This window comes from Dromaius novaehollandiae, chromosome 3, assembly GCF_036370855.1.
Source record: "Dromaius novaehollandiae isolate bDroNov1 chromosome 3, bDroNov1.hap1, whole genome shotgun sequence".
NCBI classification, from domain to species: Eukaryota; Metazoa; Chordata; class Aves; order Casuariiformes; family Dromaiidae; genus Dromaius; species Dromaius novaehollandiae.
This window is the reverse complement of record NC_088100.1, coordinates 49616990-49635698: the sequence shown is the minus strand read 5'-3', so window position 1 is coordinate 49635698 and position 18709 is coordinate 49616990. Positions and strand designations below refer to the sequence as shown.

The following is an 18709-nucleotide window of genomic DNA, read 5'->3' as shown; positions in this document are numbered from 1 at the left end:
ATATTACTTTATAACAGGTTTTAATGACTCATTAAAATATGTAAACCTACATGATCTTGCTATGGGACTGAAGTAATTTTTCATGTTAGATATAAGACAGATTTACTGTCATAATGAAACCTTAGATTGAGAACGGAAGTCAGTTATTTTGTCAAAGATCATGGCAGATGGTAAGGTTTGTATGACTATCAAAAACTATATATCAGAGAAAGTAGTTCACTCACAGTAATCTATTTGGTCAGTAACTAAGTTATTTATTCTTTGGTAGCCTTTTTTTAAAAAAAATCTTTTAATAGTAACCACATAAATGGGCATGCTAAGTGGAGGTTTTGCTGGTTGAATAAGGTGGGGATCTTTGAGCCATGAGGGAAAGCTTCTGTAATATCACATGACTTCATGCTAGGAAAGTGGGTTTTTTTTATTTTTGGGGTTTTTTTTTTTTTTTTTTTTTTTTTTTTTTAAACCCAACCCGAGTTCAATAATATCTGTCCCCTTACATATGTTGGTAGTACTTGATGATAAACATCTTTGTGTCACCTTTTCTTTGGAAACCCTTGCCTGAGTGTAGTTTAAAGACCAAATACCTAATTAAGACTAGAAGGCCAAACACAAATGAAGATGATACTGAGGCAGTCCTTTAGAAGGCTGGTGAACATTATTTGCAGTAATACTGTTCTTAATAGTTGTAAATATTTTCAGTGATGTTGTTCCCTTTCAGAAGGTTGATGCAGGTGTTTCTAGCTTTTTTGTTTTTTTTTTTTTTTTTTTTGGTTTGTTGCTGTGTGCACTGATTACTGCTTGTCATAAAAGCTTGTGTATTTAGAGGAATTTTCAGAAAGTGTTAAGAATAGTGAGATTATACCTTGATTTCAAACAAAGAGTCCATTCTTCTGTTCTTAACATAAATCTACAGTACCTAGTGACAGACTTGCATATGCTGACATGACTGACTCAGAAGTATTCTTAAGATATCTTTAAATACACCACCCTCTTAAATTTAAGTTCCCTTTTTGGTGGCAGAATTGGGCTTTGTATTCTAATTGCTTGTATATCCATAGATAAGTAGCTGATGGCTAATTTAGCCTTGGTTTGTATTAAAGTAGGCATTGATTCCCTACATATTTTCACATAACCTTTTTGTAGATACTTAAAGATGCCTGGGTGGATAGCAGGAGCCTACTAGGCTGTTGCAGAATCATAGGGAGTGTATAAATGTCAGGGTTTTATAATGCTTCCTTTAAGAGCCACGATGTTCCCAGACTTAAAGCACCATTGCCTTCAGTGGGCAGTGTTCCTCGTCTTACTCTCTATACCTTCCATTACCCTGAAATATTAGAAGGAAATTCTGTGAAGGGAACTGCCTAGATTGCTTTTGTTCCTGTATGAGGTGAGTGAATTTCTTTTCCTTTAAAGAAATGTGCTAGATTATGGTAAAAGTGCATTAGATGTAGAATCAACTAAGAAAAATCAGTCTTAGCAGTGATGAGATCTGACTTTGGGGAAAGTTATTGCAGAAGAATGCATACAATAAAGTAAACTTGCGTGCTTTTCAATGAAGGCCTGATATTTTCAAAACTCAAAGGCTCTTTCATTTGTGAAGCTTGTCTATTAAAATACATTTCTAAAGAATAATATGAATCATACCTCGTGTGGTATCCAAATCTGATGGTATGTGGGGGAGAGAGATGGCAAAAATATGAACAGAGTACTTGGGTACGTCAGAACTAAACTAACCACAGGTAATTTTAAGCCTTTGTCCAGCACATCATTTTTTAAGTGTAGCAGCTAAGATTGGACTAGAATCTTAGCATCTACCGTAAGAAATGAAGAAAAAGACTGAGTGTCTCTAATGACCAGTTGAATTGCATTTTTAAAAGCTAGCTAGCTTCAGCTTTTAAAAGTTAGCTAAGAGATGCTGGAGTTTTTATTACAACTCTCATTGTCTAAGCTGTTTCTTATGGAGCTCACACCAGATGAAGTTCTGAGATAGGTGGAAACTTTTTCTACCAGAGGCAGTTTAAAAGTAGCGTTTATATTTTTGTGACACTTTTCCTTATTCACACATGGCTGGGGGGGGGGGGGGGGAGTGCCCACACGATCACTTCGCATTTATAAGTGGCTGTATCTTCAGTTGATAGTTGCATGAAAACTTTTTTGCTGTAGTAGTACTATTGCATAAAATGATTTTGCATTTGTTTAAGAGAGAAAGTAATAGTAGTGTACAAAGTATATTATGCACCTAAAAGGTGCTGCTTTTCTCTCACAGTACTAGAGCTAGTTTGGCTTGAGATATTTTTTTTTCCCCCATCAGACCAGTTGGTTTTGCGTTTTCTAATTGAACAAACTGTAGGCTGATAGATAACAGGAAGTTTTCATCAGACTGCAGTAGAGCCTCTAGCTCCAGGCATTGGAAGAGGGCATATTAGTCAAACGTTGGAGCAGCACTATCTGCTGTTTTGCACTACAGATGGGATCGCTCTCAGTCTCTCTTGTTGCTGTGCACATAGTTTGTGATGATCCCTGAGCTCTGATACTCTGCTCTGTCATGCCGGCTCCTTGTGTCCATCCCCCTTTCTCTCCCTCTCTCTCCATCTTTTTCTCCTTCCCAGCACCTCTGTCTGTCCATCCCTATATCTGTCTCCCTCCCTCCTGCTCACTCTGTCGCTCCCTGTCATGCTCTCCTCCTCCTTTCCTTTCCTTCCTCTGTCCCCTGCCAGCTCTCACTTTCTCCCACTTGCCCTCTCACTCTGTCTCTTGCTCGCTCTGTCTCACTCTGTCGCTTTCTGCCACGGATGTTTTCCTGTTGTGTGGGTATCATCCACGAAGGTGCAGGCCCTTGCAGTTCAGTATCTGCGTGGTCCCAGCGAGTCTGTGGGATGATATATTGGGATAGGCATTGCAGGAGTCAGCTGCTATCTCCGAAATGGCATGCCCATCATCTTTATGGGAACATGAATTGCATATGTTCGGTGACTTGGAGTCTGCCTTACCAGTATATAGGATTTAAAGTTGAAATAGCATTTCATTCTTGAAAGTAAAATTACGAAAGTATGAGAAAGAGAATGAATTAAGACTATTCTTGATAAGAAGTCTTCAGAGCTGTTCTAGAGTCTTGCTTGGCTTGAGGTAGGCTAGTTGTCTTTTTGCCAGCCCAAGAGAGGATCATCCAGGATTGTTTGCTTGCTTGTTCCTGTATTTGGGTATTGGACATGCCATGGTATTGGAATGAGGCTTTGCCTCCATTTTCTGAGAGTTTTGATTTAAGTTATTAATTTTATTGACTGATTACATAGTAGGCCTTGGCTTTGAAAAGATTTTTCCTAAGTCTCCTAAAATTTTGTAGCAAATCATACAATCACAAATTTCAGTGTACATCTGCTTTAGTAATGTGACTGAAATTTGCGGTATTTTGTAATATACTGGTTAAATTCAACACATTGCTCTTCATGTTGAAGTTGCAGTATTGAGGTGGCCTCCTGACTGGGGAGATCGGAGGAGGGAACCAAGTATTCCAAGACATTATTATTCTCTGGCTTAATAACTGACTTAGAAGCCCAAGCAGGGCCCTTTTCCAAGCAATGGAAATTTATTCATATCTCCATGCTAATTGGCAGAGCTCAGATAATCAGTTCGAAAGACCATTACAATTATGCGGGTCAGCACCACTGACCTATGTAATGATAAACATTCAAAAGCGAAATCAAAACAGATTTTTTGGAAGGACATTGGACCCATCTGTAAAGACTTCAAGTGATAATTTTATACTAGTAAGATCTTTTTTTTTCTTCTGCACAAAATGTCTCTTTGCATTTCAAGGTTGAGTTTGTCTGACTTCAACCCCAGTTCTTAGATTTTGTTTTGCCTTCTGCCACTTTAAAGCCTTCTGACTTTCTAACTTCTAAGTTCACGTACAAAGGTGATTTCAGCAACTTCAGTTTTCTTTGATAAACTGAATCAACTGAGCTCTTTAAGTGAGGCTTGCTTGCCTGTGCTAAAGTTATTTTGTAGTCTTCTTTTTAAATACTAGCTAATATTTTGATAATCCTTAAGGCTAGTATTAAAGTTTGGGAGGCCAAAAGTAAAGTTTGACTATACAAAATTTTAGATTAAAAATACTTGAAGTATCGGTAGGATAGAGTTAGCTATTTCTTGAAACTGCAAGTCTGAAAATCTTTGTCAGAAGTTGAAATTGCAATGGCTAGTCAACCAAAAGAGCAAGAAAATATAGCTGCTGTCGACCTGAAGAGGGCAACACAACACAGCAAGTTTCTGTCTCTAGTTGGCTAATGCAAAATGCTCTCGAGTAGATGTGTATGTAATCCTGTATTTAAATTTTTTTCTTGTTAAAAATGCCAATTTCATAAAGGACCTGCCAAAAATAAAGCAATTTATTTCTTAAAACTTTCTTTTAAAAAAAGCAAGCCTGAGAGAATAGAAGGACTCTCATCAAATTATGTTTAGATTGTCTGAAGCTATGCTCGACTCAATTTCTGTCCTAAAAAAAATTTAAAAATTAAATTGTGGTTCATAGTTAAATGGAGTATACAGAATGACTTAGTTCTCATAACCAACAGTTCACCACTGAAGAAAAAATAGCACACTTTCACCCATTTTAAATTCCTTCCAAAATCAAATCTCTATGAATAAAAAAGTATAAAAGCTTTGCTAGGCAAATATTTTTCCTAATGCCTCATTATTAAAAAAAAAAAAAAATCTTGTAGGGAGAATTTTGTATGGGCAGCAAGATCCGTAAATTACCATGAATACTTGTTTTCTGATCTTGATTGATGTTCAGTTCTGGGCTAAAAGTATTTACTTTTCATAGCCATTTAATGAATTGTCATGTTGAGCTGAAGGTCTCTCTCATCCCAGTTGAGGTTCCATAATTCTGTGAGCTCTTCTGGTTCACTGAAGTGCAAAGTGAAATGGGCCAGCTCAACCCCTCCACTGCTGAAGCTCATGGTTTTTGTGTTAAAGGGTGTTCATGCAGTCCTTATAAAAGACTTCAAAGAAACCATGTGCAAGATCAGCCTTGTGCCTTTAAGAATCACAGTACAGGATGGGGGCTTCACAGAGTTTAAAAGAAAAATTCTGAGATTATATACTGTATTTGTTGTCCGATATGTGACTAAAGTGTATGTAAATGTGGCTATTATCTGGAAACCTGTCCAATCTGACTAGTTGAAAGCTATTGTATGAGTTGCACAGAGCTCGAAGAGGCAGACTGAGAAGAGATGAGGCTATAAAGCCTTAATTCGGGTAGCTACTCTGAGCTGTGTTTGCACTGTTACCAAGCTGGATAGTTTTAAGATAGCTCAGGCTTGTCCATGTGAGCTACAGTAATACTTTTGAGTTGAACATAAGCATGGTTTGTATACAGAGAGTAGTTTTGCTCATATGAAAAAGTAGTTTGAGGTTCTGAATTATGTTGTAACTAGTTTAGACAGCTTAGGGATATACTGCATACTGCATATTGGGGAAAACTGTAGTACTTCATTTTTAAATCCTTTTTTTATCTTGTACTCTTTTGATACACCTACATTCTTTGAGGATCTAAAACAGTAGCATCTCAGTGAATAAAGTCACTTTGTGTAATCTGTTACATAGATTTTTTTTCTTTAAGTTAGCAAAACAGTCAAATTATGTGTTGAGTTGTCATGAAATAATTGACAGTTTGGTGAAAATAGTCAGCTATTCCTAATTTGAAAATGCACTACTTATGCACTCCCTAATCATAAATTTGTAGGTTGCTTTTTTAACAAAAATTTTTTTAAGACTGTTATCTTTGCTCTGAACTGGCTTATGCTAATAAACTCAAATAAATAAGTGTATGTAAATATTCATGCTACAAATTTGAATTTAAAACTTGAGGTTTAAATTTTTGTGGCTCCATTTCCCTAAGCTGTTTTATTAAAGTAGTACTCTCCTTTATTTATATACCATCCTAAATTTGTTATGAAAGTTAATATGTGCATTCAATCAAGTGTTAATTCTCAAGAATATGGATGTGTTGAAGATGGAATAAAGACAATAAATGAAGCAATAATTCAGTTGAATTAAGACTATTTATAGAGGTACTAGTGGATCTTGTCACTTAAATGCTATGTTTTAATATATTACTGCCTTTTCCTTTGATCATTAAATCTGATTATTTTACTTCTCTGTTTCGCTTGGTTTAGTCAACACCAACTGATTTGCCACTTTCGCTTTGTATTTAGTTATGTGGTCTGGTTCTTATTTGGTAGCAGGACGGATTTTTACTACCTGAAACTTGCAGTCCGTGACTATATTCCTTTATGATTGTGTGTCTTATATGAAGTAATAGCAAAAAAACATGGTGAATTGCTGTGCATTCAGAATAAGGGGAAGAGCAGGTATGGATTTTTTTCTTCAGAGGGTAAGAGATGCATTATCTTCAAGGGTTTCTTCTGTGGCTGTGCAGTATATACACTATATATTGCTTAGGAATTCAACTAAAGGCAAAGCCTAGCCTATTATGATGGAAGAAGCTAAAGTTCGTTGAGATTCAAGTCACAGCTGTACCTGTTTTGATTTGTCAGTGTTAGTATATCATCTTTCTTTTGCTTTACTTAAAAAATAAGTAAAAGAAGTAAATAGAACAGGTTAATTTTGGCACAAAATTCAGGATCAGGAAATACAGAGTGTTTAGTTTTTTGGAAAGTACCAAAATTTCTATCTGTACTTTCTAGAAGTCTGAAAATAAACTGTATACATATAGCTGGGGAATGAAACAAGCCTATGAGGAAGTGGGATATGACAACATGTTCTAGGAATACAGTATGCATTAACACACATAAGAAATGTCTAAAATTTTGCTATTCTTGACTGTAGGAATTTCTTCTAGTTACTCCTTATTGTGGAGAGTTAGTGGTTTTAATTCTGTAAGTGGATTGAAAGTGTTGTGCAGTACAATACTTCATGAAAACAATATAACATTTTTTAGATGTAAATCCATTTCTAAGGTTGTTTGCTTTGCAGCTAATTGGTACTCAATTGCTTGCTTTTATGTTAGGCTTAGTTCTGCATGTGTGCATAAAACACTGCAACTGTTAAAAGCAGTGTTCAGTTTTTGTCACTGATTCTTCAGATATCTTGATGTTTTACTAATTTTCCTTTTCTGGGAAGAAAAGTTAATGTGAGATCATACTTACATTGTAAAGGTCTCTGTCCTCTCATCACACAGCCATCTCTTGTAACTTCTTTGTCTGTTTCTTTTCCATTATTATTTCTAGCCTTATTGACTGTTGTTTCCTGGCTTTCCTATATGTCTCTCTCTGAGGTGTTGGCCTGCTTCTAGGAGCTGTACAATTCACTTAAGTAAGGCTAAATCGTGAAAACTCAGTTGTTTGGAGACTGTAGAGCTATACCTTCCCTGCGCAAACAAATCTTGTGGATCATTTGAAAGTCCAGCCTACAACCAGAGTGAGGGCCAACCATACTTTTTAGGTATCTTGAGATGAATGTGGCCATGAATACTTCTGGTAATATATACACTCCAGCTAAGAGTGACTCACAAGGTATAACAGGTCAGGTTGCTTTGGATACTGTTTGTTCCAACTTATACTTAAAAAGCTCTGATTTTGGGGGACATTCTGCTTCTTGCTTTGGATGCCCAAAACCTTATCGCTTTTTCTTAGACCCTTTTTGTAAAGCAGTTGGGCAATGAGACCTTTCAGAGCTTTGTTCCGTTTTTCTTATAACACCAATATTGGGTAGTTTTTATAATGTTAGAGCTTTATGCTTCCCCTAGCAAATGTAGCACAGGTGGAATCCAATAAAATACTTATTTGGCTAAGCAGGTTGAGTTTTTGTACTGTTACAGAACAAAGTCATTGACTCTAAGGTGTCTGTTCTATATTTTGGATTAGAGCATGTATACTATACTTATATAGGCTTTTAGCCCTCTCCAGCGAGGATCGCTAGTTGGATGTATCTGCTATACATGTGTAGATGAAGGGTTTTTCAGGATTTTTCATCTATTCTGCTACTGATCGAATTCTTAGAGATCTTGATTTCTCCCTCTGTCAGAGATCTGTTTCCTCTTCGGGAATTTGTTGAACAAATGAGTCTGTTCTTTGTGTCTTCATGAGGAAGCCCTTTAAAAGTTATGTTATTATCTATTACGAAAAGCTCCATGCAATTCTTTCAGCCAAAAGGGTTGGAGTATACAAGCTCTTACAACTGGTCCTTCTTATATCACTACTTGTAAGAACCGGGATGTGTTTTGGACAATCTTAAATGCTTGCTTAGGCTTTTCTCAGGTTGACATTCAAGATACTGTATTGCCAGAGTCTTGTTCATAACTGCATGTGTCCCAAACTAATGCTTTCCTGCATATTTTTGGTGTATTGCGTGCTTTGTCTTTTGACATTGACTGGGGAGGATGCCTTAGGAGGGTCCTTCATCTGTTCAGTAAAGAGTCCAAAGGGCTGGCCATCTGAACATGAGATTTTTCATTGCATATTCAGTTAAGAGTTTTGTCTGAGTTGGTCAAGAGACAATGAAGTATTGATTAGGGCTGAAAATCCTTCCATTCTAGAAATATTAGTGGCCATCTTGCAGACTTAAGGACCTACTCCACACTGTTAAGTATTGTGATCTACTGAAACCAGAATAACATGACTTTAGTGGAGGGTAGTACGTCAGCCTTCGCTTAACAAGGGACTTGGAGACCATCCTCCAAGTGATGATGTTCTGTAGGGAATAGTGATTGGAGTCACAATGTGAACAAGCACTTTAGGGGGTATTCTTTAACACACTTTAAAGAACAGATGCCGATACATTCTCAACCCACCATCCTACTGTTTTCCCCCAGGAACCTTAAAGAAATTGGTTAAGAACAACTGAGGAAACACTATACGCTGTCCTTCCATAGATGACTTGGCAGCTTGTTGAAGAAAGATTTCCTGTGGACATAAAATAGTCAAAGAAGATGAGTTACTATCCAGTAATCTGTATTTCCCAACAGCAATGGAATTTATGAACCAGCTGCAGCCTTGGTCAGAAACAACAGTGTGAAAATGCCTCAGTTTTGAGGGAATGTGGTCCTGTGGTCTTTTTATTTAATTTACCAGGCCTGCAACCCTTGCATGAAGTAAACATCAGATGTACCCAATGGAAGTGAGGTTCTACAGTATGAACTTACAAAACAGCAAACCCACTGCAGATGTGGAAAAAGTATGATCTCTGAACATCCCACAAGGGTCTCGATGTCTCCACTCACAAATGTGGAGGTTCACTTAGAAAAGTTTTAAATTCAAAGATACAGGGAGTTCAGAATCAACATGCTGGCATTCCAGAAAGCCATTTCAATGTTCTGTTAAGCCACAGAGATTTAAATTGTTCCTTAAGAACCATTATGAATTCTGTGGCAGGCTCCTACTGGATGCTACAAAACTAAAATCTAAGATTCTTTGAAGAATCTGAGAGAGGTTTGTGCCTTCCCCCCCTCGCCCCATGCCCTAACATGATGAGATGTGAGCATATTGGGCATGGACATAAAATCAGTGTGGACAGCATGATGCATCTTTGGAAACAGTTATAGAAAGGGGAACCATGTGTTCTATCGTGAGATGATATAAAGTTAACCCATTAAGTTTTGAATCACTTCTGTAAAAGATGTTTTCTAAATAAGCATATCTTTTTCAGATTAGTAAAACATGAGATAGGAGTTTAACAATGTTTTTCATGATTGTAATAACTGATGCTGTTGCTGTTACATAAAACTTTCTCTATAAAATTGTAAGGAAGTATGCTGCCGGTTTTAAATACCATGGAAAAGGGTGACTTTTATATGAATTTTTTTAAGCTGTGCAAGTTCTCTGTAATATATCTGGCAGAATCAACCTATATGGTTGCCATATTTCTTCTTTGGCTTATAATAATGCTAAATTATCATTATTTGTGTAGCAACATAGGATAAAACTGCAATCGCTTCATACAGTGCGCTCTGTACATGAAAGGTCGCAAGGAAGGCATCAGTTGTTGCCCATATATGATTAGGAGAATTGTTCTTAACCGTTTGTGACCAAAACCTAGTCAACATTATTGTCAAGACACAACCATAATAAGCCCTACTACGTTGAAAATAAAATTTTAGCTTTATTCCAGATGTGTTTGTAATTCTAGTTGTAGATTTAATTTGAGGCTCAGCTAAGATACCAGGTTTTTTGGGGTATAAGTATTACTTTACTTGCAACAATTTTTGATAAAACATTTGCCAAATAGCAGGCCATAACACATTAAAGCTTCCACCAAAGGAACACATTGTATAATTTCTACTGCTCTTTAAAATAGTGATCATTAGTGTTCAAAGACTAAAGGGTTTATAACTTGTGTAGTATATTTAAGAGTGCTTTAAGGGATATCAGAATTTTCATGTTAAATGAGGGTTGTGTGTGTATGAATATATATAGGTATACTATGCTATGATATGCACATATAGGTTTGTATATAAGTTTGTATTTCCTTGATCATTTAAAGTATGTGAGGATGAGAGAATAAATTTGTAGTAATTGGGATAGTCTTTTCTGCAGGAGAAAAGTGATCCGTTGTGTAAGTTTGTATGTCCTACATGGTATGAAATATTCTTTTAACAATATATATTACTTTCATAATTTCAAATCAAATCCTATGAGTAAGAATTTTATTTGTCAGAATTTTTAAAGATGCTTCTAAAGACACATTTGTCTTGACCATATGAGAGTGTACATATAGGCATTCATAGTAAAATAATCACTTAACAGGGGAAAAATTAATACTTTTTTTGCAAAAATTCAGCTAACTTTGTAATCTTAAGTAAAATAACATGAACATTCTGAACAGCTTATTTACTTAAATTTCTGTTTTTCTGGAAGTCAACTTTGTTGTTACCACAACAACTGTAAATTAAATTTTATAACCACAGCTTGGAGCAAGTCTGTGATGAGTAATACAGTTATTTTTAGGACAATGATCAGTTTCTTGCCGCACAGATAAAATACTGTATTAATGAGAAAAATTGATCCTGGACATTTTAATGAGGCATTGTTAAACTAGCATTCCCACATTTGTTTGTTTTTTTTTTTTTTTTTTAACTGGCTGACATATAACATTGTATTTCATCTCTTTCATATTGTAATTGCCATTACTGTCTGAAGATGCTTACTGTAATGCATTTATTTCATGTTTGGCTTCATCTAATTAATGACAAAACAAAATATTAAAACTTGCATATAATTTAACAAAGATGTAAGGTGACTAAAATAGTTTGCCTTCATTGGAAATCTCTGTGTGATAACACTTCCAGAGTCCATGGAAAATCTTTCTTCTGACTGTTCTAGAGATACCTTTGTATCAGAATTTTCATTTAATGGTCCTGCATCTTGCTTCTAGCAGGTAACTTGCTTTGAATTACTGTAATAAGTGTGTTTGTGGGAATTTAGATTTCTGTTTATTATGTTGAGATTTTTAGAAGCTGAAGCCAAAAATGTTTTCTTTGTGTGATAATAAATATAAATATTATAGGTAACTATGCCTGCCAAAACTATTTTTGAGACTTGTTTTCTAGACTGTCATAAAAGATGTGACAGGGAAAGTGAAACCTTTTTCCCAAATTGCTAGTTGATGAAGAAGTAAGAATAAAACAGGGGTGGGTGTGTGCGCATGTTTTTTTTTCCTTTTCTCCTGCAAAAGTTGAGCTCCTAGCTCAACTGCAGCTTATTAAGATAAGGCTTTCTTCTTTGTGTTGAAATGAATAAATGACCCTTTACTGAATTCTTTGGGAATCAGATATAGCTTTAATTTTATTAGCCCGTAGCAAGCATGGATTACTTTAACATAATAATTAAAAAAAACATCTGTAGATTTGAAAGCTGCTTACTAGGATGCACAGTGCTTGTACATAGGTATACTATACTATGATGTAGTAGTGAAAATGAAGTTACCTTAATCTTGCATTTTGGCATTTAAATATTGAATTTCAAGTTACAGTGTAACTTTCATCTGTAGCCTTAATAAAGGGTATTATTTCTTAACACATTTTGAAAGTTAAGCAAGTGTTTCAAGGTTATCCTGACTGAAGCGCTGAGTGATTGCTTATAAAACAGTTAATGAAGAAGTAAGGGTATAATCATTTTTGGAAATACTTTTTGAAGCAAAATACAGAAACTCCAGCTGACACAAGTCTTTCAGAATCTGTTTAATTAGAAGCATAAACTAGAAGGTATGCTGGGAAATAGAAGGGATTGTGAAAAGGGAAATATTTTAAGATTAAAACCACAAGGAAAAAAGAAGACCACAGGAGAACAAGTCAATTTAATAAATAATGTACTGTATCCTGTGTTTTTAATTTGAGGAAGATTCAAATAAAATTGCAAAGGGGGAGTTTGTAGTTCAGCATAGCAAGTTTGTGCCTAAAATAATCTTTCCTTCAATATGTACTTGCCTAGCCCTTTTTGTACGCTTCTATTAATTGAATGATGAAATAGGAATCACTCACAAGTACTGGTTAAGCATTACTGATATTTCTAGTTTACATGATCACCTTTATTTTGTTGTGGAAGAAATTAGGATGTGGGCATCACACTAATTATTGTGTTTTCCTAGCTTAAGGTGAGGTGATAGAGAACATTAAAATATGAAGGCTTCAAAATATTAAATACGTCATGTAAACATACGAAATATGAAGCAAAGTGTAAAAAAAAAAGTGCTATAGATATTGGCTTGTTGTTTAAATGTAAATATTTGGAGCATTTAATTTAATTTTTAGAAGTGATTTAATCTGAGTTACACTGGCCATTGTAAAGGTATTTGGTTTTTTCTTGGTTTAGCTTTGGTTTGTTTAAGCAGCAGCTTGAATGGAGATAGGAAGCTTAGTACAGCAACACCGAATGGAGGTGGGGAAGAACTAGAGGTCTAAGTTCACGCAAACAATTTTGCATGTAAGTCATCGTTCTTTTCTGCTAAGATCACCAGCTTACGCTGCCTACAGGCATCCCAACAGTGGAGAACAATAAACACGAGTTAGATTAAATCTGTCTGAGATTTGTTTACTGCATAGTCACCTATTTGTGTTTTCTGGATGATGCTAGTCAATGTCTGCCTTGCTGTTTAAATGTTCTACCTCTTCTAGGTCACTGGAGCTATTTGTTGCATATACTGTCTTTCTGGTTTCTCTTGGCTATCTGCTGTTAGCTGTTTATACATATAAAAGCTATCTTTGTGACATGGTATTTTTATTCATTGGTGTTTTTTTTCCAGAAGCCTGGCAGATGTTTCAATTGGCCTAATTATACAGGTATCAGGATGTATGATAGGAGCTTAAAAGCCTAGTAATCTTTCTTAATATGTGACTAGTTTCTGAATGAAAGTCAAAATACGCAGCTTTAGACAAGAAAAGGTGGGTTCAGTTCAGGAAGATGCCTAGGGCAAGCTCCTCAGAACTTGCTTTTTTTTCTCTGCGCACTCAGAAATAATTCTTTCCTGCTGTGACTGAAATTCTTTCTTACCTGAGCTTATTAGTGATTATCTGCAATTTTCATTTAGTCCTTCAGTCTGCTAACCTGACTAGTTTCCAGTAAGCAGCCTAAAAAAATACAAACACATGCCTTTATGCCTTTTCCACAATGAAATAATTAGTCATTTGGGTTTAATGTTAAATAAAAAGAAGCCAAAGATATATACCTGGGAATACCAGGAGAAAAACTGAGTTTCAGCACTAGTGAAAGAACAGTATTTCAGATGTGGCTTTGCAGTATCTTGCTCTCAGACAGGCACACACGTGGTATTGTGATGGTTCTGTGACTAAATATGTTAAGCAATTTGTCACCTTTTAATTAGTCACTTTTTCATTATGTATTAAGATTTCTAACTGCAAATATTTTTACAAAGCAGAAGACCTTTTTTAAAAAAAGTATGGAAAATAGATTTTTGACTGAATATTTAAATACAATTTATAAAATTTTCATTGACAGGGATTAGTTGATGTTCCTTTGTTTTCCCAGATATATATTAAAAAAAAAAACCCTACTTAAAGCATTATAAAAGCTCTTGCTTTTACTTTTAAGGCTTCTTGGTTGTGTTTATCATTTTATTTAAACAAATTTGGATTTGATTATATCAGATTTTTTAGTTTAAAGCATTTCTTTGCAAAGCAGTGCAGAATATGAACTTGGCAAGTTTGTGAAAGTATTATGAAATATGTAGGAAAGGCTAAAGTTTTATGGTTTTAGGTTGCCAGCTTATGCATGTGTGGGAATTACAGTTTTGTTTTTTTTTTTTTTTTTTTTTATTGTGTGGGCTCAATATATATGGTAACTTTTGTTTGAATACAGTTAGGGTAGCAGCAGAATATTTAGTCAGAAAAACCCAATTCCCTTCCTTTAGTTGGAAATACTGGTAACTGTGATTTTTCCATATTAAAACCCAGCAGTCCTTGGGTTATGTTTTTCATTTGAAGATGTATCCTGTATAAAACATCTGACTAATTAAATTGTGGATTTCTGGCGGCGTTTGATGTTGTGTTGAATCTGAAAAGGCTCAGGCGAGCCGAGTGCTCCTTTTGGCAGGATGGTTGTGAAGAAAGAGTTCTAATTGCTAACACAGTCTGTAACTATACTGCTTGTCTCTGATCTTCTGAGACTTTATAGTGCCTTAAAGGTCCTCCTATAACCCTAGCTCCCTTATAACTCTTTTCAGTGCTACTATACCTGAATACCTTATTTCAATCTATTTCTTCTCATTGCCGTGTACATGGTATAGAAGTACGGTTGTCAATCTTAGAGATGGGGTATAGAGACAGATGGGAGGCTGAATGACTTTCTTGCAGGATGTCTAGATAGATGAGACCATCTTCCAAGCTATTGTTAGTGAACCGTCCTTTCTTACCTTACTCTTTAGAGTTTCTTAAACTTACCTCTGACAAAAGCAAATGCAGAATAAACAAATGCAGCTATCAAGAGGCATCCGCTAAGCCCCAATGTCTGTAATTTTTTTCACTGTCACTTTCCTTTCCTGTATACTTCCTCTTTAACTATCACTTTTGTTGAAACTTGCATTAAAAAAAGCAAAGTCTTCATTTGTTCTGTAAAGCACGTGATTCGTGGTCCAATATAGATAGCATAGAAGAATGATACTTTATTACAACAAAGATTGTAAGGTCAGCATTCTAGAAAATATGTTAACTTCTAGGTGAATATTTATTTTCATAAAAATTCACTGATTTCTTTAACTTGAAGACATGATCACAGTAAAACGTGCTACAAATTTTGTGCCGGACACTTACTTGCAAATCATGTTAATATACTTGAAGGCATTTCCCTTACAGGTATATCACCAGCAACCACTGATCAGCTCTTACCTATAGTACCCTGCAGATGCATGCAGCAGTTTTTGAACAGCACATTGCTAAATTGGAGCCAGGCTGTAAAATAACAAAGAAATGCTGTATCCCACTGAAGCTATAAAAATTTTCATAGGAAAAAACAATGGATAATGTACAAATAAATGCTTATAAACCTGATTTAGATTATTTATAATCATTGTCAGTTAACACTTACACAGGAATGCCTTTGTGGGTTGAATTACAGATCGTACGGATTTGCATGATTGATTAAACAAATCTTGTACAAATACAGTGTTACATAAGTACTTGTACTGGCTATTACTTCATATGTTGTTAGAGTAAATACTAGAGTAGAAAGCCGTAGTAAGGTTAGGCCTGTATTACCAGCTACTACAGTTTGAAAGGGAACAGTGGCACTTTTTGAAATCAATTTATACTGCTATACTACTAAAATACTTAGAAAACTTATCTCATAAATATTTCTAGATTGTAGGATGGGACTTTTCTTTTGATTCTTTGTGTAAAGCATGCTGCGTGGGAGAGAAGAAATGTAAGCATGTTGGGGTAACACTCTTTCTGTAAAATTATATTTATGAACCACAGTCTTTGTATAAACAATTAACATGCAGTTATTTTTATCATTTTAACATTGATGGAAACCATTGATTTTTATTTACATTACCACATCTGTACTGCTCAACACTTAAAATATAAAATTGAATTCATTTTCTATAATGTTTCATGGTAACAGCTGAGGATGTTGCTTTGTAGCAGTCAGATATGTGGGAGAGTCTTCAGAAAATACATCTTTGAATTTTCCCTCTTGCTGTAACACAGCATTAAATTGTGGTAATTGGAAAAAAAGACTGATTGCAGTTCATTGCCTATAAAGAACAGAAAACTTGGAAATATGCACTTCGATAATTCTTATCTTAAAAGCGTATTGGTGATAACCACCTTTGCTGGGCTTCTTCCTTGGGCTCTGTTTCCACTGCTGTTACTTTAGCTGGCGAGCGCTTGCAAGCTGCGATTAGACTTGTGCGTGTGTGTGTGTGTGTGTGTTTTTTTTGGGTTGTGTGTGAGGGGTTTTTTTGTTTGTTTGTTTTTAAGATAAACTCAAAAATGGTAGGAAATTGGTTTTGTTGTAACAATGTTTTAGATTCTTTTTGTATGATGCTTTGAAGGAATGCTTTTTCACTAGAAGGTGAAAAAGTTCATTTCTCAAGTGTGCAGCTGTGGGAGGTGGATGCCCTGGCTGTGTGCCCGCCATCATTTATCACGTGTTCAGGCATTTCATTAGCACTGTCCATGTGTCCACACTCCCTTACTCTGAGGACACTGAGAATTGACCACACCAGCTGGTCAGTTCCTTCTGATCAGTCTTCATGAGAAAAACTGGAAAAAGATTTTTTTTACCTGATTTTGGAGACTGTTGGGAAGAAATAACAAGTGGGTGTGTATCAGCAGTTCTGCACTGTGCTCTGTGTTTATCCTTGGGTGCCCTGGAATTACTTTGAGGTAGCTTGTCACTAACCCCCTCCAGCCTTCATCAGGAGACAAAATACTTTTGATGTTGAGTATAATTTTTTTTTTTTAATTACTCTAATGGGACAGGAGCCACTTTCCAAGTGGTAGCTAGCTGAATTTGAAGTGGCATCGGCTGTTGACTTACTGCATGAGTTATGTTTTTCCTCATTAGGATAGTATTTGATAAAAGTATAATTTAGTGTAGCCTGATCAGCTGGAATGCAGGCTGCATCAGTTGCTTTCTGTAATTAGCTGCTAGTGAAAATTTTGTCAGCAACAAATTTGGGAGTGTTTGCATCTGAGGTTTTTAACTTACGTTTTCTAGCTCAGATGCCCAGCTTGAGAGGAGAGGTCAGGTTATTGAGGAAAAACTTTTCCTATCCTTTCAAGATCAGATGCTTGCTAACCACTGAGTTGCACGTATAGGTACTCAAAGGGGATTACCTTAACATAACCACCGTTCTTAGAGAACGATGTGTGTAGATCCCATCAGCTACTTCATTTCTCCTGCAACTTTGGGGGTTTTATTGCCTATGTTCTAGACAGTGACTGGTTACTTACAGCTGTTTTGCTTCTGTCTCCAAAAGAAATTGTGACAATGTGCAAGATCTCACAGGGCCCGTAGCTGAAATCATTCTGGATTGCTGTGCAGAGTACCTCTCTGCAGCAGAAGTGGGGCATACATGTTCTGTGCATCTCAGCAAATTTCTTAAATAGGCGAAAGGCTCTAGGTTGTCTGTCAGAGCACAACACTACTAAAATTTGTCTTTTGCTTGTTGGGGATGAAACAGTTTGAGTTCTTCAACAAATCTACTGGAAAAATTTCATCTAGCTCGAGCTGTAAAGATGCTTGTTTGCCATTCAGAGTGCTTAATGCATTTGTAAAAGGAGGAAAATAAAATATTCTGGAAGATACTGAATATTTGTTACAGTATTGTTTTGACTTGAGAAAACATTCAGGCGTATATTGAGTCTTAAGTATGAGCTCATGGCTTATTTACTTAATCTAAGAATATATTTAAATGTGTTGCTCAAGAGGATCCTATTACTGTAACAGAAGTTTAAAAAAAAAAACTTAACACTTGCATATCCATGACACTGTTTATAAATGATCTTTATGGTTTCTCAGAATGTCAATTTACTTTTAAATGTTAAAAAACAAACACACACTCCTCCCTGCATTTCACTATGCAAACAGAATGCACAAAAATGGGGAAAAAAAAGTAAGAAATGGAAATGCCTGGCACTGCTTTTGCTGCCACCTCTTGTTCTGCCTATCTGCTGCCTGTCGCAAATAGTGATACTAGATATTTGCTTGGTCTTTAAACTGCTAATTTTGCTATTTTACAGGCAACGACAGAGAGACCTTTTATACAGAAGCTATTTCGACCAATTGCTGCAGGAGGACAGCTGCATACTTTAGGAGATCTCCTAAAAGATGTGTGTCCTACTGCTATTACCCCTGAAGGTACTGTAAAGATAACTTTTGTCCAATAAAATTATTTTTCTTTCATATGGGGCTTTGTGGAGGCAGAAGTATGCCTCAGTACCGGAGGTACTGCTTTCTGGCCCTTCATTGTGCTTATATGTTATTGCAGTGTTCAGAGAGGACAAGATTCAGTCCTTAGGCACTCCTGAAAAATTCATCTCTGGAAGTTTTATTTTAAAACTCATGTACTCTGTTGCCATCGCACAGTTATTAATGAAAATATTCACATTTTATTTTCTGCAGTTTTAACAAGTAGTTTGGAGAAGTCAACAAAAATTATTTTAAAGTATCTTTAATTTTATATTACATAAAACTTTCATATGTGAAACTCTAAAATGGGTTGAAATTGA

General features: G+C 35.7%; 1 protein-coding gene across 7 annotated transcripts in view; it reads left to right on the top strand.

The window, feature by feature from the left end:
• Positions 1-18709, top strand: part of ATG5 (autophagy related 5) — an 82215-nt gene that overhangs the window by 36970 nt on the left and 26536 nt on the right. For all 7 annotated transcript variants that reach the window (XM_026120013.2, XM_064508839.1, XM_026120011.2 and 4 more), the window contains one exon: positions 18221-18338. In XM_026120013.2, coding sequence (XP_025975798.1) covers positions 18221-18338 — 118 coding nt within the window. The remainder of the gene's footprint in view (positions 1-18220; positions 18339-18709) is intronic.